The following is a 25402-nucleotide window of genomic DNA, read 5'->3' on the forward strand; positions in this document are numbered from 1 at the left end:
TTCCTCAATTCACCCTGTGATTAAAGACCCTGTGCATTGTACCGACCCTAAACTGAGCATGATCCTTGCCAAATGGACTGTTAACTCGCTCATCAAAATACTTTTCGTTCCTTGTCAGTACACAGCATCTGTTACGGTGCTGGCTGATACAGCCCCAAAATGAAAATCTACATTTTCATACTTACAGGGCTTGTGCGGGTGCTTGAAATCCTAGAAAGTGCTTTAATATAAATGTTTCAAGGATTGAAAAGTGCTTGACTTTTGAAGAAGACATGTAAGTGATTGTAATGTTTACCATTTTTCCCAATAAGTTTGCTTAAAAATGACACCAACGTTCGTCTCTGGTGGATTTGCTTTGCCATTGCAATTCTTTGCTTGTGATTAACAGCAGCTGGCATCAGTTTGTATGGTTTTTGAACTGTCATCTATGGGTCATACTCAAAGGGACAGGTGACCACAACAGGGCGCTCTGAAATGTGTATTAGTACAAGGATTAAGTATCATTTATGGACATTTATTATGGGCCATGCAAAAAATACATTGTTATAGGAAGAACTCAAAATTATTTACACACACATTGTTAAGATCCACGATTATATTTGCAATTTACTAAAGATCTAAACAATATATCTCGATAAATGCTCACGCAAGATTAAAAATCGCATATTTAATCTGCAGATATATTTTTGGCTCTGCAAAAAAACACCATATTTTTTAAATGGTCCAGGAAAAATGTGAAATTTTTCTTTGAACATCCTCAGAACATGCTTGAATTTGGCCAGGAAAATGGTGTACGAACCCTGAACTTAACACTTTATTCCTACCTTCAATTTTATAATTTTGCACATGTGAAAATTGACATTTTAAATTGTCAAACAATTGAATGAGTTTGATGTATCGCCAAGCCCTACTTGATACCTTAGAAACATTCTTACAGGATCACAAATGGACATATTATCCACCCATTCAAATCATCAAAGCAGCAAAGAAGAACCAGATATCACCATGCCTTTCCTTCTCTGAGGATGCATCCTCAAATTACTCATCCCAATTATCTTGTATTGTCAGCATCACAAACATCTGAATTCATTAATTACTGCTGATCTTAACCAGTTGCAAAACCAACATTCACCACATTTTCTCCCTATTTATTTCAGACTATAACTGCCACGCTCACTAAACGTTTATTAACCCTCAACGTGTTTTCCAGGTCATATTTTACATTATGAAGTTAACCACTGTATAATACATGCTTAATACTTACCCTTGAAGGATCCACGGCAGAGTGGGTTAGCCTTAGAAGCCTTCTTGTGTCGTGCCTAATAACCGTTCTTTGATTAGCATTTGCTTCGTGAACATGCTTTATGAATATAATTAAACCAAAAAAAAACAAGATATACTGGTATATTTTGTCATTTAAATTTTCAAAAAGCAATATTTTATGAACTCTAAATTTCAGCCTTATTCAGTTCCTCTACGTGGCCATAAAGCAGGGGTATGAAACCCATTTTAACTCGGGGGCCACACGAGAGAACAAACATTCTGTTGGGGGCCGAACTAGTAGATTAAAGAGAAATAAAAAGAGAGATAAAGAAATAAGAGAAAGAGGGAGGGAAAAGGAGATAGGGTGGGACAAAGAAAGAGAGGGAGAGAGCTTGAAAAAACAAAAGCGATAAAAAAGATAAGTCATTAGAGAGGGGGAAAGAAAGGGAGAGGATGAAAGAAATCCAAAGAGAAATAGAAAGACAAAAGGAGAGAAAAGAAAGCGCAAAGGGTAGGAAGAGAGAAAGAGAAAGAGAGAAAAGGAAAAAAAGGAAATTAGAGCAAAATAAGTTAAAAAGACACAGAGAGAGAGACAAAGAGAAACAAAGGAAGAGAAAAAGAGAGACACAGAGAGTGAAAGAGACAGAGACAGAGAGTGGGAGAAAAGGCGTGGAAAAGAGGGAGAGAGATAGAAATAGTGAGAGAGAGAAAGAGAGAGAGAGAGAGAGAGAGAGAGAGAGAGAGAGAGAGAGAGAGAGAGAGAGAGAGAGAGAGAGAAAGAAATACAAGTACAGTGTCTTTGTTCGAGGCACCTTTCTTTGGCAACATCAAGTTGACATATTTCAACCTGCAGCTTGTTTTTCTCTAGCGCTTCTTTGAGTGTTGTCTCGTGGGCCGGATTCAATCCCTTCTGATATGGCCCGCGGGCCGCCTGTTTGACACTTGTGCCATAAAAGAAATTGCTCTGAGAGACTATTACAGCAGCGGTCTAACTGAAGCGAGCACATAATCACAAGTAGGGCATGTAAAATGTGACAGATCCCAAAAGAGCCTCACGAGCCTATGTGTAAAGTGTTTATTCCAATATTTGTATATGGCTGAAACTAGTTAACTTCTGTGGAAACTGCTTACCTTCTATGTCAGAATGATGAATGTGGTCATACCTATCAGGCTGGGCCGGCGTCCCAATGTCCTTTGACAATGAAGGATCGTCCATTTGTACTATGAACAGAGAACATCAACTGGGTGGATAAGCCCCACAGGAAAACAATAAGAAACACCCTCTTTGTTACTGGAGCTTTTTAGAAAAACAATTGGCATAAAAATCACATTTCGAACCAGTGACGTACAACCTTTCTGTTCACTTGATAGCCCTATTGATAGTTTTTGTATGATGTCACGAGAATCCCTAAATGTAAATAGTCGGCCATTTTGGATGCCTCCCCCAGTTTGATGATACTGGTTTACACTCATTTTGTTCGATGTTCGAATGAAAAAAGATTGTAAAGTGTTGTTTTTTGTGATTTTACCGTTTATTTCTAAGTACAGTAATCCCTCGGTTATTGCAGTTTATGGGGACCAAAACCCTGATGGAAACTGAAAATCCACAAAGTAGTGACGCACCTTCATAAAAGCCCCAAGAGTTAAACTTATCTCGAGATGACGTCCTTACCGACTGAGGGTGTATGACTGTAACACAATTGCAACTACAGATCTACAAATAAAAACAGAACACGTAATTGCAGTTGAATAAATTGTCTTTATTGTCAATATACAAAAGTATAACTAAATTGGTGGGCTTCTACTTTCAGTGAAAAAAAAAGCGATTTAGAGAGCGTCCGGCTAGCTGCATGAAATGAAATGAAATGATCTGCATTTATATAGCGCTTTTCAAGTCAATGACTTCCCAAAGCGCTTTACAGTGTGCTTCATATTTCCCAATAGCGGCCTTGTATTTCAGCCATGTAAGACGCTAACCTGCTTATTGGGGGTATTAGGGGTTCAGTGTAATACCCAAGGACACTTCGACATGTAACACGGACAAGCCGGGATTCGAACTGGGATCCCTTGATCCCAAGACGAGCGCTCTACCTCCTGAGCTAGTGCCGCCCCACTTTAGCATCGGGTATCATCGGATAGAGATCCCTACAAGGAATAAATACAACCATCCCGAATGTAGTGTTTTCCCCATAAGTTTTAGCTCCAGGTCATCCGTTTCACGGGTAATGCATCTGTTGTTGGTGAGACACAGGCTTTGTGTTATCTGTTACGTAGCCTACCCATAGCAGGGCCAAATAATAATAATATTAAGCCGCCTCTATTTCTCTCTCTCCAAAAGCGCCTTAGTTCCTTACCCAATCTGATAAGAATCCATGGAGTACCCGATGGTGATCACTATTTATCTGCACTCTTCTGACTTTCCTCAGAGTCAGATTTATTTTATGAATTTATTTATATATATATATAATATATATAACGACCCTTGGCAGTTTGTTTTTGTGGACACATTGACTTTTGCGTCCACCTCGCTGTTTGACTGACAGCATACACCAGCCCATCAGTCGCATTCACAGAGAGTCATCCCGACCTAACACACAAACATACAACTTTCCCCTTGTCATAGCATTTGCTGTGTGCTGTTTTTACTCGGAACAAAATGCATGGTACGTCGATATTGATGACAATAAAGACAAGTCAATTCACTATCCACGAAGCAGCGAACCAGCAAAGCTCAAAGTAGCGAGGGCTGCTGTACCTTTACCTAGTTAGTGAAAGCAAAAACAGCAACCTCACTTTAAATAATGCGCAGTTTCCCGTCTAAAACTAGCTTCTACGAAAGCCTTGCCGCAAAGAGTGCACCTTTGTCCGCTCAGTGGAGGGCAGGGATAGGCTTTGAATTAACGCAATGCGACCCCCAGGGATGGCCGGGATGCCAAAACGCCACTACTGAAATTAATCCAAAAGTATTAGAACCATAACTCCTACACCACACGATTTATATAGCGCATTTGTTTGTACACCAGCGAACATTTGTTGGCTTAACTTAGCTTTGAAAGCCATATTTTGAATGTCAATCGAAGGTAACTTAATGGTTTGTACTGGTGCTTGAAACCGTTAAATTCTTTTGAATTTTAATGTGGTCTTTTCAAGGATTGAAAAGTGCTTGAATTTTGAGTGAAGTGCTTGTTAATGCTTGAAATTATGGCCATGTTTTTCAACAAGTCTGCTCATAAATGATACCAACATTTCTTCTTCCCTCGTGATTTATGGCTGCTTGGATTAGTTTGTACGACGTCTTCCTATGAAGCGTCGCCACTGCCTGAGAATTGCCCAAGAGGGTAGTTGCATGCTACACTTGCACTAATACACAAGGCACTATGCAATGTTTATAATTGCAAGGATAACCTATCAATTATGGGCATTTGTTATAGGCCATGCAAAAAAGTAAGGTAGTATTTCCCAGTGGTAAGTTATAATGCGAAGAACTTCCTGCAACTGAAAATGTAACCTACATATCACCCAGCACCTATGTTGGGAAATATAGATCTCAAAAACAGTTACACACGCATTTTTCAGATCCACAAACATTTTAGGAAACATTTTAAAATCATATGTCTTGATAAATGAACACACAAGATTAAAAATAGCGTATGTAAGTCACATATATATTTGTGGATCTGCAATATACACGATTCACACCGGGTTTCCTCTTTTGATGTTACTAGAGAAAAATACGATTTGACTTTAAAAGGGTGTTCGAACCCTTAGACTTACACCCATTCAGCATAGTCGCCAGTAGTCAGGTTGCCCGGATGTTGTTGCAGTGATTAGGCACAATCTATTTTGGAATAGGTTGTAACGGTAGCTTTCATTTTCATACTTGAAATGAACATCATTGACTGAATGCCAAACAAGACTGATGATTTGTATAATCACAAGAGTCCTGTGTAAGCATTCTACCAACGGTGTTTTTCCTTTAACTTCAGACCGAAACTCTTATGAGGCGGAACAAACTAATCTGTAAGTGCTTAGCACTCTTGGCAAGCAGGCAGCCAGTGTCCCTACCCACCGCCCAGCCTTGACCCTAACTTCACTTCCCTTGCACTGCTTGGCCTGCTGCCAAGGCTGACCTGTCACTTGGGTGCTGGATTGTGTGAGTAAACTGTGTAGCAGCAGAATACCCGACCAGGCTGTGGATAATTTATCACCCTTTAACCAATGACACAGTATGCACTTTCTAAAAAAATACATCTGAACTTCAAATAGAACATTCAATAGATGTGTTGAGCTAATAATTAAGCTGGTTAATATCATAACTATTATCATGACTATTATTATTGTTGTTGTTGTTATTATAATGATCAACATCAACTATATGACTACTCTTATTGTTATTTCTATTTATTGCTGTCATCATTATATTATGCAAAATTATCACAACCTAGATCTATATTTATAAAAAAAAACAATGAGGTGAATAAATATGTTGGTGATGATGGTGAATACTTAACAAAAACTAAATAAATGGAGATACAATCACATAGAAAGACCTTTTAACAAGAACACAAAACAGACATACCCGCACAGCTCATAGTTAGGGCAGACAAGTGGGAGTTGTGATGCTGGATGTATTTGGCTCAAGCTCTCGTCTGTTGTCTTTTTGATGCACAGATCAAGACACTTATAATCCGCACCCTAAAGCCGCAGTGTTTAAATTGTAGCAAGAAAGTAGTTGAAGCCCGAAATATATGGTAGTTAATGCCACGGTCTATTGTGCGCTGTTGGCAGATAATGATATTGACTGTTTACATGTAGTCAATACCTGGGTTGATTTAAAAAGTGTGGATTGTGTGCAGACGTGTTCCTACAGTCTGTAGTACAGCACCACACCACATGGTGGCACTTTTTTGTTAATGTGTTTCTGGGAAAATTATTCCTGCACCTTTTCGGTTCTTTCTTTGACTTTAGACACACGCAGTGGCATGTTCAAGCCTGTTGAGGTTCCAGTAATAGGTATTGATGCGAGGTAATATTATTTCGTATTGCGTTGCGTGCATTAAATCTCTGACCTATATCAAGTTGTACGGACAATGGCGTTGTGGAAATAATTGTTTTACATCTTCTGTGGCAAATAACAGACATTAAGTTGCGCTGCTCCATTGTGTTTAGCTCTGCCTGTGTATTTCTTGAGTGTGTTGCATGCCAACACTCTTATATCATTAAGTATTTAAGGTCCAGACCAAGAATGCTGTCCTACACTCAAAGTATTTTGTATCCTATGTGCGCTTTGTCTGTACATTCTACCTGTCTGAAATCCTTGATGTGCAAACACAAAGAACACAAAGAAAAGACAGTAAAAGCAAATTGAGAAAGTTTAACAAAGAGGGGATGGGGAAGATTTGGTGGACCTGCGCACAGATGGCCGCGGGAAGCAGATGTCCCAGTAGAGCTGTTCGAGGTGGACCCTGCCAAATCGAAACATTGACAGAAGTGTTCAGAGCAAACAGGCAACCTTGGAGCAAGTGACAAGATTTAGGCAAGCAGATGCCAAAACGCACGTTAAGAAATTTCACAGGAAACACTTCAACTTCTCACTTTCACTTGTTAATGGCATTCCGCCCCCAATTGCACTTTATCATGCAATTGCCTTGAGTTGCAGAAATAACGTGATATTTTTACGGTTTGGGGGGGTTTAATTGAAAGGGCAACTGCAAACGAACAGAATATCTGATAGAAAGGGACTAGAGACCTCAAGGAATCAAACAGGGGTCATTATCAGTATTGGTCTGTCCAGGAAAAGCCTTATGTTTGGGCAGTTATGAGTTGTAGCTGGTCTGTCTTGTGTCTTATTTGAAAAACTGCTTCCTTACCTGGCATTAGGTTTTTCTGAATGTGTGGTTCAGCTTTGACAATACGATGTCCATCGTTAAATATATACGGCATACCAGTGAGGGAAATATTAAAAACTATCATAGCAACAATATGAAAGATGCGAGGTCACACTTTTCCTGCCTTGCTGTATTGAAAGAAATTCAACTGTCCTGCAAATGCTGTAAGTTATATCTGTCCTTGGGGTTTAATTATTAAATAAATACAATTTATTATTCCTATCCAAGTTCCAATCAATCACTCTTCCTTTTGAATATTCTGTCGGGGTGGATCTCCAAAAACTTCCATTCATGGTAAATGTCAAAAGCCAGTCAGCCATTATGAGCTCACAATTGCTCTGGGGATAGAAAAGCTGAAAACATCTTTGTCTGGAAGTTTAGATATGAGTCAAGTGTCCCTCAGTGGGACACTTGACAATGGTCAGGGTCAAACACAGACTTAGCGTCATCAATCTGGAAAGACACAGTAATTATGATTTTGAGATGCATTGTTACTAGAAAAAAATACGTTTATTATATAGACACAAAAGTGTCCGTCCTTGGAGTCAAACACCTAAATGTATTGTATAATGAATCTACATATTATTTTATACCTGTCTTGTGGATTTTATAGTAACGTATTTAGTGCTTTAACTTTTAAAATATACCAAAACTTAAAATGGTCAATACATAATTAAATATCTATCTGTCTCTCTAAGTGTCTGTCTGTCTGTGTTTCTGTCCGTCTGTGTTTCTGTCCGTCTGTGTTTCTGTCCGTCTGTGTTTCTGTCTGTCTGCCTGTCTGTGTTTCTGTCTGTCTGCCTGTCTGTTTTTCTGTCTGCCTGCCTGCCTGCCTGTCTGTCTGTCTGTCTGTCTGATTGTCTTTTTGTCCCATAAAAGTATTGTGCAATTTGAAATGATATATTCACCGTTTTTGAAAAAAAAAAAAGGACTAAAACCAAAATGATTTAAAGTATCCTAAATGCTAACTAACAAGCCTACATCGCATATTAGCCACCCCCTAAGACTTCTTCTAAATAGCCACATACGAAAGTAATTCTTACCCAAAATATTAATGAAATATGTACCTAAAGAGCGATAATTATTTAATTGATTAAAGATTGTTGTACTGGTAAAAAGCCAAAAATATAACATCTTTAAACTGTTTACCCTACTTTTAAGCAGCGCTCCAATGGCATACACTCATACACCGTTTTCATAATTCGTATTTCCTTCTTTTATCAAAGTTGTTGTTCCCCTTATCACTGTCTTTCTTGAAACCCATTATTATGGGCTTGAAAATGACATAAAACCATCAAAACAACAATAAAAGAGATGTGGTCCCTCTCAAACACAATTTTTATGGCGCCAATTGCCTGAGCAGGAAAAATAAATCATGCAGGGCACAATCTGAAGAACTAATGGTATTTTACACATTTGCAAAGTGTAGGTTTAGGAATCTCCTACTTGATCTGCTACCTTATCGTGGTGAAGGAGTTTGTGTGTCCCAATGATTGTAGGAGCTATCTTGTCGGGGGCTTTAAGCCCCTGGTAGGGTCACCCATGGCAAACAGGTTCTAGGTGAGTGGCCAGACAAAACGCAGATCAGAAGACCCCTTATGACAAAAAACATTGGTCCTCAATTTTTCTCGCCCGGACGCGGGTTACCGGGGCCCCTTTCTGGAGCCAGGCCTGGAGGTGGGGTCCGCTGGCGAGCGCCTGGTGGCCGGACCTTTGCCCACGGGGTGCGACCGGGCACAGCGAAGGGATGACGTGGGACACTCTTCCCATGGGCTTACCATCTGTAGGAGGGGCCAAAGGGGTCCGGTGTGCAGAGAGCTGCGTAGCGGCCAAGGGAGGGGGCCTTGGCGCGACGATCCCCGGCTACAGAAACTGGCTTTTGGGACATGGAACGTTACCTCTCTGGCAGGGAAGGAGCCTGAGTTGGTGTGAGGTTGAGAAATTCCGACTAGATATAGTCGGACTCACCTCCACGCATGGCTTGGGCTCTGGTACCAGTCATCTCAAGAGGGGTTGGTCGCTCTTCCACTCTGGGGTTGCCCGTGGTGAGAGGCGCAGAGCCGGTGTGGGCATATTAGTTGCTCCACGGCTCGGCGCCTGTACGTATGGGTTCACCCCAGTAGACGAGAGGGTAGCCTCCCTCCGCCTATGGGTAAGGGGACAGGTCCTGACTGTTGTTTGTGCTTATGCACCAAATAGCAGTTCAGAGTACCCACCCTTCTTGGAGTCCTTAGAGGGTGTACTTGAAAGCGCGCCCGCTGCTGTTTTTTCCCTTTTTTAATTTTCTTTGTTTTTGTGAATGTGTTTATCTTGCTGTAGGTCACCCCTCTCGAGGGATATGATCAGGGTAGATAGATAGATACATAGGACATTTAGGATATACAGCTCATCCTTAGTAGGGTCGCCGGCATGCAGGAGCCCATACCAGCTGTCTCCGGGCAGTGGCAGGGGACACCCTGAATTGTTTGCCAGCCAGTCGCAGGGCGCACAGAGGCAGACACTTCACTCGCTCATTAACACGTAGGGAAAATTTGGACAGGCCAATTGACCTGACATGCATGTTTTTACAATGTGGGAGGAAACTCGAGTGCAAACCCACGCAAGCACAGGGAGCACATGCAATCTACACAGGATGATTCAATCCCATGACCTCAGAACTGTGCCACGGACGTGCTCACCACCACGTTGTACAGTTTTTGTAAAAGCATTGTAAAACAGGATACAATAAAATAAGATAAAACATGTATATGTGTGGGTGGTTGGTCGGATCACTTAAACACACATGTCATGGGACACCATTTCCTGTTATGTGTCTTGGGCAAGTACAGCCTGGTGGCGCCCATCCCTCCCCAGGCCAACAAATATTTATAGTATATGTATTGTATATGTGCACCAATGTGAGTAATAAAGTGTGTTGTGCTGTGGCTCACAGCCTATAAATTATTGTCCTGCATAAGAGGGGTGGTAGTGGAGCTGAGCACCACCGTGTATCTCCTCTTTCTTTTCTACTAGGTGAATTCTAGAACTTTTTGGGATGTATGCGATTGATGGGATTTTTTTGCTTAAGCTATTGAGAATTCATCTCATGGCCTGAACTGGGTCTGGCAGAATCTTCCTGACTAGTGACAGAAAGGGCAAATGTGACAAACAGTGATTCTTGTGGCTGTCTTAAGGGGTGAGGGGGCTATGGAGGACATTTAACTTGTCGAAACATATGTCTTAGCAGCCGTGGTGTCGATCAAAAAACGTAGTTGGCTGTTATTATAGAATGGTGTGAAGGCAACAATACCTGACAGAATGTAATGAGGCGAAACACGACTTGAAGTAGGGCTGCAGTGGGTCAGGAATCATTTTTATTTCTAACATGTTACACTCTCCTACAAGATTTTTTTTTCTGTTACACTGAGTGAATGTCAATAAAGGTCGGTGTTGTTCCATTGTATTAGTAATAGACATTAAAGGCACGAGAGTGGTAAATGGACACTCTCTGAAGTGCACTGTATGTATGCAAATATTAGCCACCCTTTGTGTGTAATGGTTAAAACGCTGGACGAGTGAACACGTTCTAGGCGGAAAACTAATCTAGTCAATCACACAGTACTGATTGGTAGTATACCCTGCCCTTGACACAAAGCAGGACATGCTCCATAGCTACCCTCTGCATCTGTGTCTTAGCCCCCAAAAATATTTGAGTGGAAATTATTTATTTGAATGACTTCAATAAAGTTTATCAATGAAGATACTGGGCACTTTTGCATGTAATAGTAAATAAATCGGATTAGTGGATTAGTTCCCGACGGAAACCCAATTTATTCAATCACTCATTAATCGATAGTATGGTATGCCTTTGACACTTGACAGGATGTATTTCATATATATACAGTGTTGGGTACAAAACAAAACAATGACAACAACAGTTGAGTCAAAGGAGGAAATAATTTCAAAGTACAAACAAATTAAACGAGTGTCTGCCATTGAAGCACTGCAGTAAATAGATTAAAATTTTTATATGTCCAGCTTCTTAAGAACAGTATATTGATCTTTATCATCTAGACAATTCAGAAACTATCACACTTTATTCATATTTCTAATTTCTTTTAAGATGTGGCTATTTTAAAGCAGTTTTCTGGAGCAGTTTATATGCGATGGAGGCTTATATGCAAGTAAATACGGTACTTCGCTGGTCATTTTGTGTTTTAAAAAGGTGAATATAATCTGTTATCTCTGCTTTAAATTACACAATCCTTTCAATGTATACATTTGAGAACTGGAATATTTTTTTTTTGATTTGGGGTCGCATCTTGTCATTAGGGTGGAATGTCAGAGCAGTTCCAGAACCACTCTCCTAGGAGGATATTTACCCAAAACACACGGTTCTTTTGACTGCAATGATGTGGCCTTCTATGGGCCTCATCTAAGTCCCATTTAACCTTCTATAGAAGGACCTGAAGCATACAGTCTGGGAAAGGTGTCTTTCAGTTTAAAACACAGATTAAACATTTGGTAAGCCATGGTACCCACTAAAGTGCATGATGTAGATTTCACTGAGAACTACATTTTTGTTCTCATGTGAGAAGAAAAGTTGTAAACAAGATGCTTTAATAAATTAAGAAAACCATTCTTTTGTGTCAAAGTCAAGACCCACGAGCCACATATGGACTGCAAGAAGGTTTCTACAGTCTCTGAAATGATCTCAATTCTTGGTTGTTATCATCTTATTCTGTTTCGATCCAATTTTGTTTTATTTTTATTTTTTTCATTTGAATGCATTATAGACTTTTTTTAATTTGAGGTAACTTTAGCCCACGCTTGCTAAAGTTAATAGTATAGGTTACTTATGGCGCCTGAATAATACAGACTTCTTTCATTTAATGTACATGGTATGGGGATTTTCATTTTAAGGAATCTTGTAGTTTGTGAAAGATTCAAGATTACTGATGGAGCCATTAGAAAATATTGAGTTTTCTGATCATATTTGAATATATTTGTCACCTTTCAGTGTGTTCAATTAGCGCCATTTTAATTATTTTCAACATTCAATCAGTTTGGCAATCAGGATGTAGCCACATTTTGTATTAGGCCCTTTTTTTCTATTTAACCTTGACACCCCTGATTAATGCTCTGGTTTTGATAAGATTAAACCTTATTTGTTGACCTGGAGAGTGATGAGCGCCACCAAACTGTACACACCGAAGACACACCACAAGAAATGGAGCCCCTATGACCCGAGTGGTTAAGGGAACCAGACACTGTAATCCTAGACAATCCGTGTCCTGCTGTGTGTTCAATTCAACTTTCATGATTATGATTATGATGAGTATTTGGATGAAAAAACAAGAGCTGGAGAGAGCAGTTTGTATGAGGACTTGTTTTACAAAGAAACAAAAACAAGACAAAAACAGAGTATTCTGGGCCTGTGATCAGGACTAAGTCCTCCCTAACAAGCATCGGACAATGGCTGATCACTGTTTTTAATAGGAAAAGGTCCTGGACTGACTAAAATGAAACTGAAAAACTCAATTTAGTAAGAGAGTACACGACACCTTAATCAAGACTGGTCGCAGATGGATTTTGCAGGTGATATGATAAGATTATGGCAGACCTATCAAACATCACTCAGAAGTCATTGTTGGGAAAGTACTGAATGGACACAGGTGAAATGAAATGAAATGATCTGCATTTATATAGCGCTTTTCAAGTCAATGACTTCCCAAAGCGCTTTACAGTGTGCTTCACATTTCCCAATAGCGGCCTTGTTGTTGAGTTTTAGGGGTTCAGTGTCTTACCCAAAGACACTTCGACATGTAACACGGACAAGCCGGGATTCGAACTGGGATCCCTTGATCCCAAGACGAGCGCTCTACCTCCTGAGCTACTGAACACAGGAAGTTAATACCTTATTCAAATATGTGGATAAGTATAAGGAGTATTTATAACAACTAAACGAATGATGTGATTATCAAAGTAATGATGTGCTGGTTGAATATTAAAAGTAGTACAACTGGAAAACTCATCCAGTGACACATATTGGTAATCTACCAACACTCAAAGTAAGGGGATAAGACAACAATGGATTTGGTTCTAGCAAGTAGAACAGGAGTCCTAACGTTGGATAAGACATTTCAATCTGTTTGAAAGCCGAGACCTTTTCAAAAAATCTCCTAGGTCACAAAAGCAGATCCACCCTGAAGAGTGTGAAAATTAAAAGAACAGCAACACGATTGCTAGTGACAATGATGTAAACAGTTTTTCTTAGTTAAAACAGCGAACTGGCATCCTATGCAATCTTTTTATCCGGTGGCATTACAAAAACAGTATTTCTAATTAAAAGCAAACAAGTTTAATGCGATGATATAAATGCAGCACGAGGACTAATACTTCGTACACGTTTCGTGCTCCTCTTTTTTTCTGTGCTTCTCAACGGTATTCATCTTTGTTCACACAGGTGTTACCTGCTGGATAAGGTCTCAAAAGGAGCTTGGCTGAACCGCTCCAGCATCATTTTTGCAGGCAACGACCAATGGTCCGCGGACCCACGCGTGTCCATTGTGTCCAGCGTCGGGGACAAGCATGAATACAGCCTTCAGATAAAGAAGGTGGACGTAACAGACGACGGGCAGTATACATGTTCCATTCAGAGTGAGCACAACCTGCGGCCTAAACTTCTCAACCTAATTGTCAAAGGTATGCAGACTTTATCATTTATATTTTTAACAATTCATTTTGGATTTGTTTGCATTCTAATACTTATATTGTTTAAGAGCTTCTGAGTCTGCATCTGCACATTATAGCTGTTTCTTAACAGGAGTGAATGAGACACCATCAGGTGTGTCACATGTACCATATTTTGCGGACTTCTGAATAAGGCTTAAAATCAAAATCATTAGTCCAGCTTGGAGGATATAGACAGTTCTTGCTACGAAAATAGAGTCTGCATCATCATAATCAAAGACACCTCTCACACCAGTATCGACCTGTTCAAACTCTTAGCTTTGGGCTGCCAATAAAGGTCACACATAGCTTGGACAAATACATAAGCTGATGCTTATTTCCTAGAGCTATCACAATAACACATAACTCCAAAATATAACCAGGTAGACTGTTTTGATGAACAACCTGACAAGGAATACTGACTGAGTTTTAGAGAGAAGCTAGTGATATTCTATGCTGCGAGCATCACTCTTTGAAGTGTCACCCTGTCCACTGCTTTGCGTTCGTACCACACTGTGATAGGTTGTCACAGGATGCACTCTTATGGTAGCGAAGGATAACTAAAAGTGCAAGTATATCAGCCTGGCTATTTGCTGAGATAGACATTTTGCTGACAGGCATGGATCAGTTCCCACTCAAATACAGCATAAATGTGAGCTGTTATGTCTGCCTATCTATACGCTTTGGATGACTAATTGGTCACCAGTCCATGATTTTTCTCGTTTGGCACATGGGGTTAATTGGGGAGAGAGTTGGCGCTGATCCTCCTCTCGGTTATTGTTCGTTTTTCCAGAGTTGTGCAAGGTCCAACATTTAAACTTTTTCGACAGTGCATGACTTGCTCTATATTGCAAGTTGAACTAATAATTTTAATTTACATTTTTCTGTTGTACATTTGCATTCATAGCTATTCTCTGTCTAAACAGAATATTGCAGTTTGGTAACGAGCAGCACATGAAAAAATAAAAATTGCCTTACTTTTTGGTTATACTGTATACAACGGGCATTTTTTTAGCCACAGAATAAATCAAATTTTAAGTGTGTATTATATATGAGGTTTTACACTAGTATACTATCGTATTTGAGCAATGATTTTTCAGTCAAAAAGGATCACTGAGGCCATTTGGATAATTTTGGATGGAAGCCCCGAATCCTAACTACTAGACCACTGGGGATGTTGTCATGGTTTAATTCATGGGTCCATAATTTAAATAATTTTTGACAACGCAAACTCTCAACACAAACCAACATTAAATGAACTCTGTATTTTTTTACTGTCCTTCACAGTCCGATTCATTATCAGATACACCAAAGAGTTGTTCCCCCATTGTGTTTTTTTCATTTGTTTATATCTTTCAGGACGACTTTCTGTTTTATCCATTCACTAACTATTTAGCTCTGGTGCAGTGAGTAAAAAAGTGTGATGATGATATAAAATCTCATGCCCTTTCCCGAGGTCATCTACATCCTTAGGTGTCTAATGATTACATTGTGCATTTAGGCTTAGAATTATAAAAGTATTATTGTTATTATTAATAATGTAATTATAGGGCTGGGCCATGAGAATATTGTCAGACATTAGTCTGTGGTACAGAAAATGTTGGATACCACTGGGATATTGAATATCATGGACCAGGACGAATCAGTAAAATGAACGTCAGATCCAAGTTTGTTTTCCAGTCTTATCCTTTATCATTCAGCCAATTTTAGTGGCTTACACTACACACTGTATTAAAATAACTGTGACAATGGATCTTTTCTAAACCCAACACTTTTATTCCCAAAATAATGAGGAAAAAATATAATCATGTTTAATCTGTAATTTGTTAACTACTTCATCTTAACAGTAGTGTGAAGGCAATTTTACACCTGAAGCAACTTAACAATGCCGTCTAATGGCCGGAGAGAGCTTTTGGTTTGCATTTATTTGAAGAAATCACAAGTTTTGATTGAAAATACCTGGAGACTTGCTTCTTCTCCTGATATATTCAGAAATGTATGGCAGTCCAGAATAAATCGTCCATCAGGCCGTATGTTTGACATGCTTGTTGTAGACTTTAGACACTGGTGACAACAGCAATATTGTTTGCACAAATAAATGTCTTTCCCTTTAATATAAGGAATTCAACTCATGCTGCAAATATTGTCGGATCATTTCGAGGCAATTTCCCCTCCCCAAATGTAAAACTGTTAAAAACCAATTGCCCACTACAAACATGAGCCTCTCGCCACGCTGTTTTTCATCTTTTCTAAGCTGTTATATGCCAACATCCATCTGCATGCTAAGTATTTTAAAAGCAAGTGGGTACAAAGAGGAGCTGTGGTTGGTATGAAAATGCCACTAAGTGTCTTTTGAACAGTCATACTTGCATATGTGGTTGTCCATTACACCGGGAGGCGAGAGGCTTTTGAAAAGAAGCTCACAATCTCTCCCCTTTGGCAAAGGGTTACTTGCAGCATGACTATGAATTTAAATGTGTTCCAATAGCGAAATGCCTTGGTCAGGGCAATGGCATAGAGACTTTCTAAAGACATGAAGTAAAATACTTCGAGTTGCTTGGTGGCCAAAGAACATTATATAGCTTGTGTTATTTTGTCACTAAGCGCATTTTGGCTTGAGTACCGGATTATCGCTACGCAGTCTGGAGCAGAAGGTCATTGATGTGGAAGAATGTCAAGCCCATCCAAAATCATTCTCTATTTTTATGTCGTACATTTTTGGACATTGGGGTTTTAAAAGCATGAAATTTAGTGTGAAAACGGTCTACTCCAGGGGTCAAGATTGAATGGCTTCTAAGCGTGGTGTGGCTCGTTTGATTATTACTGTAAATTCCGGACTATAGAGCGCACCTGGTTATAAACCGCACCCACCACTTTTTGAGCGATTTGACACTTTTGTACTTACACAAGCTGCACCCATGTACAAGCCACAGGCGCCCGCTGCAAAGCATGCGACATAGACACAAGTATATCCGGGGCCAGGATGTAAGTTCCACAATTGTAACTTCAGGGTTTGGGGTTTTTAAGGGTTATTGTTCTATCTTCGTTATTTATTATCCGTTATCCGTTATCGGTCAGTTCATAATACGCTACAGAGCCTAGGAGCCGGGACACTTACTCTCAGCCAAAAGGCCAAGCTAAGGTCCTAGCCCTAAAGCCTTGCTGCGATCATTGCGAATGCACCGTTCCCGGAGGTACTGCAATACCGGGCCGATGCGTGGAGTGGACAGAGCAAGCTCTTATTCCATCTCCGGATTGCAAAAATCAAAGGTACTGGCCCGACTGTCGCATGCCGACACATCTAGACTCTCATTATCGACTTTGTAGCGCGACAGGGGATACACTTCTCGGCGGGGATACAATTCTCTTCAGGGGTTTTGGGGTTTTTAAGGGTTATTGTTCTATTTTCGTTATTCATTATCCATTATCCGTTATCGGTCAGTTCATAATACGCTACAAAGCCTAGGAGCCGGGACACTTTTTCTCAGCCAAAAGGCCAAGCTAAGGTCCTAGCCCTAAAGCCTTGCTGCGATCATTGCGAATGCACCGTTCCCGGAGGTACTGCAATACCGGTCCGATGCGTGGAGTGGACAGAGCAAGCGCTTTTTTGGTTTGAACAAATTTATTGACACTAAAAACAGAAAACAATCATGACAATCTCAACAGCAATTAAGCACATTCACAATATTATATTCCAATATTACGTTTTTAACAGCAAACACAAAGTGAGGTTTGAACAAACCTTCTCGAAAATCAAACATATTCACAATTTCATTATATAACATCTTTGTTAGTGTCAATAGATCCGTCCAGGCCAAAGTCGATTGTCCTCGGTCTGAACAAATCCACCGACACCAACAGCAGCAAAACACAGCCATCAAGCATATTCACATTTTTTTTATATTTGACAATATGACGTGACGATATGACGTTTTAACATTTTTTCCTGACATTTTCAACATAAATTAAACAATTTCAGAGTTATTTTCTTTTAACAGTAGTTAACCAGCGTGTAAAAGGCAATACTATTGTGCAAGGGCATAGCTCTGCCATCCCACCCTCCCAAGCAGCATTCTTCCAGTCCTCTGTGTGGGTCCTTTCCATTCTGCGTGGGTCCTCTCCCTTCTGGGTTCCACAACCCAGGCCGTTGCTGCCGGGACTCCCACAGTGTAGCTCCGGCTCCCCCCTCCGGGTGGGTACAGACGAGTCTTCTTTATGGCTGCGTCCTAGGCCCGCCGCTCGCAGATTGTATGGTATCTGCAGCCATTTGGAGCACAGCCACGGGGGGGACCTGCCTGCACCTCCATACCAGCAGGTTTCTGGAGGTCCAGATGGCGTCCTTGATGGCGGCGAGAGTGAGCCAGTCCCTGGCAAAGTCGTTCCGATGCCTCCTCGACCGACTCACCCCGTAAAGCACGTACTGTGCATCAGGGACCTCTCCTGCTGGCAAGTCCGGGAACTTTCCTAGTTGTTCGGCCATTGTCCACAAGACCTTGGCAGCGCTGCACTCACAAAAAAGGTGCCTCACCGACTCCTGGGCGCCACAGCCAGGTCGAGGGCACGTCGAAGTTGCTGACATTCCTCGGTGGTGCATTACAGCTCTGACTGGGAGAACTTCATGAGCCACCATCCATGACAAGTCTCGTAGTCTGTTTGGGAGGGCAGGATGATTGACGTTGCTCCAAACCGTTGTGGATTCGCCAAACGCAAGCCCCCGCACAGGGCTTACTGTAGCTCGCTCTTGCACAATAGCAATAAGGGCCCTGTGGTTTTGTAAAGTGTGAAATTCTTGTGTTTCCAAATCAAACTTCTTCAAAAAATCCCGGATAAAGAGATGTGTTGGTGGCAAGTTAAACGAAACTGGAATCAAACGATTGTCTGGTACAAGCTTTAGCTTCCGCAAATATGAGCCCATCCAAAAACGGGTCATTGCTTGACTTTTCGGGTTGTTGGGTGGGCCCACAGCGTTTTGGAAGTGGAGAGAGACATATTTGCTTCCCAGGAAAAGCTGGAGGTCAGGCACTCCTTTCCCCCCTTTTTCCTTTTTCTTTTTCATTGTATCTCTTTTTATCCTTTCCCACTTTGAGCCCCAGACAAAGCGAAAGATGGCTCGGTCCATTTGTAACAGCACGTTTCTCTTAGGCATAAAAATTAAACTGATTGACAAAAGCATTGGGAGGATGATCGCTTTGATGATTAGGACCTTCCCCTCTATTGTCAGTTTTCTTAGTGACCAAAAAACTAGATAGTACACAAGTCCAGAATCACAGTTGACATCACAAGTAAAAAGTAATACCCCTAATTAAGGTATGTTGCAGACTTGTAAAGTCGGGGTCCCGTTGAAAGTAATCCAAGGAAATAAAATGTATATTTCCAAAGTTAAGGGTGGGAAAAATATATATCCACTATTGTCCGCTGCGACAATTGACAGATCTACCGGTAACTCAGCTTTACCACATTTCCCATCAACCCGCGTTTGCTCCGCCTCTTATTTTTGATTCGTCCGTAGAACACATAACAGAATAAATCTCTCAAATGAATACATTACAAAAATATACAGTTGCAAATACATATTATACATGGTTACACATATTTACGAAGAAAGACGGTACACCGAGAGAGTTCTCAATGCTTTAATAATAATAATACAACTTTCATCCCAAACCGTGCCTTTGAAAGGTACCAACACGCTAGTAGGATCACGCTCGCAATGTATCAAACATACCTGTGATGAAAAAGCATCCCGTTAATATGAAATTCGCGGTAGATTGTCTTTATCTTCCTCCTCATAATTATCGCCATCAAGGGCATCTTTATCAGTATCGGAACGTACCTTAACTTTACAGAAAATATGTGCTAAAACTTAGAGACTGCAGTCTTTCTTGGCGCACATATATTACTTGTTTTGATTTTACCTATTAAACTCCTGCGCCATTGGTGGCCGTTAGAAAAATTCCATAAATTAGCCGCTTCACTGAATAAGCCGCAGGGCTGAACATTTGGGAAAAATGTAGCGGCTTATAGTCCGGAATTTGCGGTACATAATTACCCCGGTTATCGCAGTTAATAAGGGGGCAAAACCACCCTCAAAACTTGAAAATCCACAAAGTAACGAGGCACCTAAAGTCAAGCCCCCAAAGGTCAAACTTACCTCAAGATGACGAACTTACCGACTGAGATTATACAACTGTAACAAAATAACAACTATTGATCTACAAATAAAAACACAGACCGCAGAATTGCAGAATTTGAAAGCTTCTCCTTTCAGTTCAAGAAAGCAATTTGGAGAGCGACTGGCTAGCTGCATGTTAGCATTAGGTATCCTCAAATTAGGCCAGGTCTTCGTGATTGTTAAAATACAACTGTCCCAAATGTAGCGGTTTCCCACGAGATGTAGTTCCAGCTCATGTCTAGTCACATTTCAAGTCACATTTATTTATATCCCTTAATCACAAAAATGTCTCAAAGGACTGCACAGGATTACAATTACAGCATTACCTGATCTTAAACCAACATGCGGGCAAGGAAAAACTCAAAACCTTAGCGTGAGAAAAAAAGATCTTGAGAAGGGGCCATCCATCTCATGGGTAAGGGATTTGGCGTTGGTAGGATACAGGCTTGGTAGGGGGTAGCTTTCCTTCCCTCCCTATGCCACCTCAGTCCCTTACCAGACCTGGTAAAAATCCATGGAGCACCCACTGGTGATCACCATTTCTTTGTGCTCTTCTTACTTTCCTCAGAATCCAATTTTATTGACACTTTTCTTTTCAATGTAACAAGACGCTGGAATAATAACTGTAGCTGTAGCCGCGCTTCCCAGTATGTTTTAAGTAGACACATAGACTTGTGCGCCCGCCCACCCTGGTTGCTTGACTGACAGCAGGCACCAGCCGATCACAGTCACGCCCATCCAACGCACAACCTCCCCAACCTTCCCCCGTAATAGCATTTGCTGTTTGCTGGCTGCTGCACAACACAATGATCGACACCTTGATATCAATGACACAAAGACAATTCAATTAAGAAGCCGCGAAGCAGGGAACTAGCAATTACCGAAGCGCAAAGAAGAGAGGTGTCTTTTTTGCCTCGAGAAACAAAATGTTAACTATTTTAACCCTTCAAGCTCGGGAGTACAATACCATCCATTCCTTTCACAGGTTGCTGGAGTGCTGCAATGGTTTTGCAACTTTAAGGCTAAGAGTTCTTAAGAGAGTAGGTATTGGTAAAAAAAAAAAAAAAACATAAATAAATGTTTACAGATACATTACACAGTATTTGTATAGCATTAACAAATGCTAGAGCCTGAAAAAACTGTAGCCTTTGGTTTCTGTTTATAATGGTGTATTTAATACAGTAAAAAATATTAAAACATGGTTTGCCTTTCAGGCGCAGGGGTTAGCGCGTGTGCAGCACAGTTCTGAGGTCATGAAATCGAACCTCCTGTGTGGAGTTTGCATGTTCTCCCCGTGCTTGCGCGGGTTTCCTTCGGGCACTCCGTTTTCCTCCCACATTCCAAAAACATATATGTCAGGTTAATTGGTCGGTCCAAATTGTCCGTAGGTGTAAATGAGCGAACAAAGTGTCTGTCCCTGTGCTCCCTGCAACTAGCTGGCAATCAGTCCAGGGTGTCCCCTGCCCACTGCCCGAAGATAGCTGGGATGGGCACCCCCGCGACCCTACTGAGGATAAGCGCTGCAGATAATGGATGGATGGATGGTTTGCTGTTCATAGGTTGATTTCTCAAATGTAACCCCTGCGATAAAGGTTAACTGTATTATATGCTTTCATGGTTATTTTAGTCAAACAAATAAATTCCTGGCTCACGGATCCCTTAAGCCCTTGTCAAAACTCACTATTAACAGTATAACTCAGATTCTTCATGCAAACTGCCAGGTACATTTTTTGTCCTGGATGAGCTTTTTGGTTTGGGAACATGTGAGAAATCCCCAACAAATACTAATTGGTTCAGTAATCATATTATTCCTTACATGCAGGTTGTTACTTGTGAAAATATTTTCGATCATTATCAAGGTTTAAGATCATGTGTTAAAGCGGAGTCACTTGCCAGGCAATTCCAATAACAACAGGATAAGGCTATCATCTTATTTTAGTCGTTGTATATCTCTACATGTTAGGTAATGGGAATATTACCAGCAGTGTTCTGGGTCAGAGCATCTCCTTACAACTGGCCATATGGCACAAGCCAGCTGAAGCTCCTGTGCCAGATTTCAGCAGCATGATAAACTGTGACATAACGACTTGATTTCCTAATGGATGGCATCACGTGTAGAAGGCCCCTGCACACATTGAGCCATGTAGGGATATGTCTCACCCATAAGAGGTAATTTATGACATAACTTTATAAATGAGGTTTGACATAAATACAACAAAAAACACAACATTTAAAAGCGAAACAAGACAATTCGGTTTCTTCAGGTCATTCAATTCCTTGGATAGAATCAATAGGATCTCTGCTGGTTTCAGCCAAGCAATTCATCAAGACACCATGGATCAATAATCAAGTCATTATTCTCAACTAGATGATTGACAAATAAGTTGATCATTATTCCCATTCTTCCCATAATTAGACCGAGAGCAATCTCTATTGCTATACGTTCTAAAAGCCATTTCTGTGAATTAAAGCCGAAAGAGAGCTAAATATGGTTGCTGCTCCTGCTGCATTATCTCCTAATCTTTGAATATCCGCCTGACATTTATCCCTTTCTTGTTTCACCTCACTAAAGCAGATGCTGCATTCTCTTTGCGAAGCTCCCTTCTTATTAAACAGCAACCGCAAAAATGTTAGAATTAAAGATGTGATTCGTATACCTGACGTTTCAAACCATTGTTTCTCAACTGGTTGGTCGGGACCTAAAATTGGGCCATAGGCTCGTTTTCAGTGGGTAAAAATATTGCTAAGAAAAAAAAGAGGGTTGTTTACACAGTTAATGGTGAGAATGCCCTGTTTGATCCCTTCCTTCTGTTCAGTCCATCTGCGCCGACCCTATTGTGTTTGAAAGCAACCATATCTTATTTCATTGTGATTTTGTTTGTTTTACTTCCTCTTTCTGCCCATAATACGAATAACAAGAAAGCCAGTGATAAGGGGAAGGAACAGTGGAAAACAGTGACAAGGAAATGATTGCAAAATGTGAAAATATTCTTCCAATGAAACACTGATCGAAGGCACGGTAAATGGTTTATCTTTCTAGCTTTTTTTTTTTACCAGTGTATTGATTTTTTTTAGCTACACAATTAAATAATTGATATTGCTAAGGTAAACCTTTTCTTTACATTTTAGTTGCAGTTATTTTGTTATGTGGCTATTTAAATAAGTTTTAGGAGTTTGCCTATATGCAATGTAGAATCAAGTATAGTTGTTTTTATTGTCATAGATATAAACTGTGAAACATTCTATACAACAAGATTGGACATGACGCTCCTGGGTGAACATGTGATAAAAATTTCAAAGATGAGAAAATAGAAAAGACTATCAGGATAAAGGCAGGAAAAAGACACATTTGTTGGCCCGGAGATGGATGAGCGCCACTAGGCTGTACTTGCCAAACCACAGGAAATGGTGCCCCTATGACCTAGTGGTTAAGGGAATCCACCACTAACACCACCGCCACAGTGTTTAGAGACTGGTCTAAGCTATAATGATAGTAGAATATTCATCCATCCATCCATCCATTATCTGCACCGCTTATATCTTTGGCCTTTCCAAACATCTCAGTGGGGCCAGATTGCTGTGTAGTGCGCACATGTCCTTCCGACGCGTCCCACCACACTGTGGTCGATATTGGGAACCATCAGAGAATGAATGTGGCGGCTGATACTCAAGTAAGAGCATCTATACAAGATGTATATGTGTACAGCATACTTTGACATATCCATCCATCCATTATCTGCACCGCTATTCCTCAGTAGGGACGCGGGGGTGCTAGAGCCCATCCCAGCTATCTTCGGGCAGTGGGCAAGGGACACCCTGAACTGGTTCCCAGCTAGTCGCAGGGGACAAAGAGACAGACAACTCACTTGCTTATTCACACCAAGGGACAATTTGGACCGGCCAATTAACCTGACATGCATGTTTTTAGAATGTGGGAGGAAACCGGAGTGCCCGGAGGAAACCTACGCAAGCTCAGGTAGAACAAGAAAACTCCACACATAAGGTTCAATCTCATGACCTCAGAACTGTGTCGCACACGTGTTAACCACTGCGCCGCCGTGCTCCCATATTCTATTCTATTCTATTCTATTTTAGGTTTTGCTGGTGTGATGGACTCATGTGGGGGAGGCAGTAACAACTAAACACAAAACAACTAAAAAAATGCCCAAACAATAAAACTGAAAATCAAAGACCAAAGCTGGAAATGGAAATGCAAGGAATTAAGTAACAATGTAATTTCTTGCATTGCCAAAACCAGAAACAAACCAAAACAGTCATAGTGGTGGAAGTTAAAATGACACACTGAACCGACAGCGTGTAATATTCAAAAACCTTGCACTTTACCTACACTTTCCTTCATATTTAGCTAAAAAGCCATCAAGGAATCGCCATAATTAGGGGTATTTTACAAATGCTAACCTATTAATTTAATACTTCTGAACATTTTCACATCTTGGGGTGAGAAATGAGACATTGTTATCATTCCAATCACACTACACAGCCAACATCCCTCTCTGTTAATTAAGATTGCCAATGTGTTACTGCATTAAATATGCACCCTGTCTAAGAATAACTCGTATTAGAGAAGGGCGGCTAGAGGCGTTTTGCTTTTATAACCCTCTGTATTCAGTTTCATCCAAAGCTGTGAAATATGTTCACACATTCAACAACACAATTCAAAGTCTGTGTATTGAAATCCCGATTCACAATCCACGAGGTACATAATTCATATGGACCTTACCAGGTTGTATCATGGGTATCATATTTATCACTATGATTCAGCGTGATGTAGTCTTGTGAAGGGTTAACATTACAAGTCTGCAAATGTCAAAACATAATCCGACATGTGAAAAACACTCTTGACATTAATATGGAACAGAGCGGACCCGCAAAGGGAACTCACCGTCCGCCCCTGGAATATGATTTGAAATAGCGTGCGGAGGTTTGAAGCTCAGTGTTGTCGATCCATTCACTTTGTCATAAACGAGAAAAGGCATAAATAAGTGAGGCAGGCTAGCTTATCAAAGTCAATTTTTAAAACGCAATGAATATCTTCGTTGCTATAAATAATTAACAGGTGTACTTAAAATAGTTTTCTGCTTAGCCAAGTTCAAATAGCTTTCTTCCACTTTAAAACAGACGTCAGTGAATACGTCATATGGAAACCTTGTGCTTTTCTATACAACCTAAATCAGGAATGTCAAACTCAGTTTGGCTGCGCGACCATATCCATACTTTTTCTTCAGAGGCGGTCTGGATCAGTAAAAGAATGACGGTTGCAAATGTTTAGCTTTGTTTTTAAAGTATTGTGCATTATCATTTGGGCTACACGAGTAACCTACCCTACATATTTTAATCACAGACGAGA

The 25402-nt window shown here is 40.6% G+C and overlaps 1 protein-coding gene and 1 pseudogene across 2 annotated transcripts in view; one reads left to right on the top strand and one right to left on the bottom strand.

Annotated features, from left to right (window-relative positions):
• negr1 (neuronal growth regulator 1) overlaps positions 1 to 25402 on the top strand; it is a 225498-nt gene that overhangs the window by 37076 nt on the left and 163020 nt on the right. For both annotated transcript variants that reach the window (XM_088349976.1, XM_088349977.1), the window contains exon 2: positions 13597 to 13835. In XM_088349976.1, the coding sequence (XP_088206102.1) occupies positions 13597 to 13835 (239 nt within the window). The remainder of the gene's footprint in view (positions 1 to 13596; positions 13836 to 25402) is intronic.
• LOC148355203 (U2 spliceosomal RNA) lies at positions 17042 to 17131 on the bottom strand (annotated as a pseudogene).

This window comes from Urocampus carinirostris, chromosome 12 (assembly GCF_059441175.1).
Source record: "Urocampus carinirostris isolate Australia breed hairy pipefish chromosome 12, RoL_Ucar_1.0, whole genome shotgun sequence".
NCBI lineage: Eukaryota > Metazoa > Chordata > Actinopteri > Syngnathiformes > Syngnathidae > Urocampus > Urocampus carinirostris.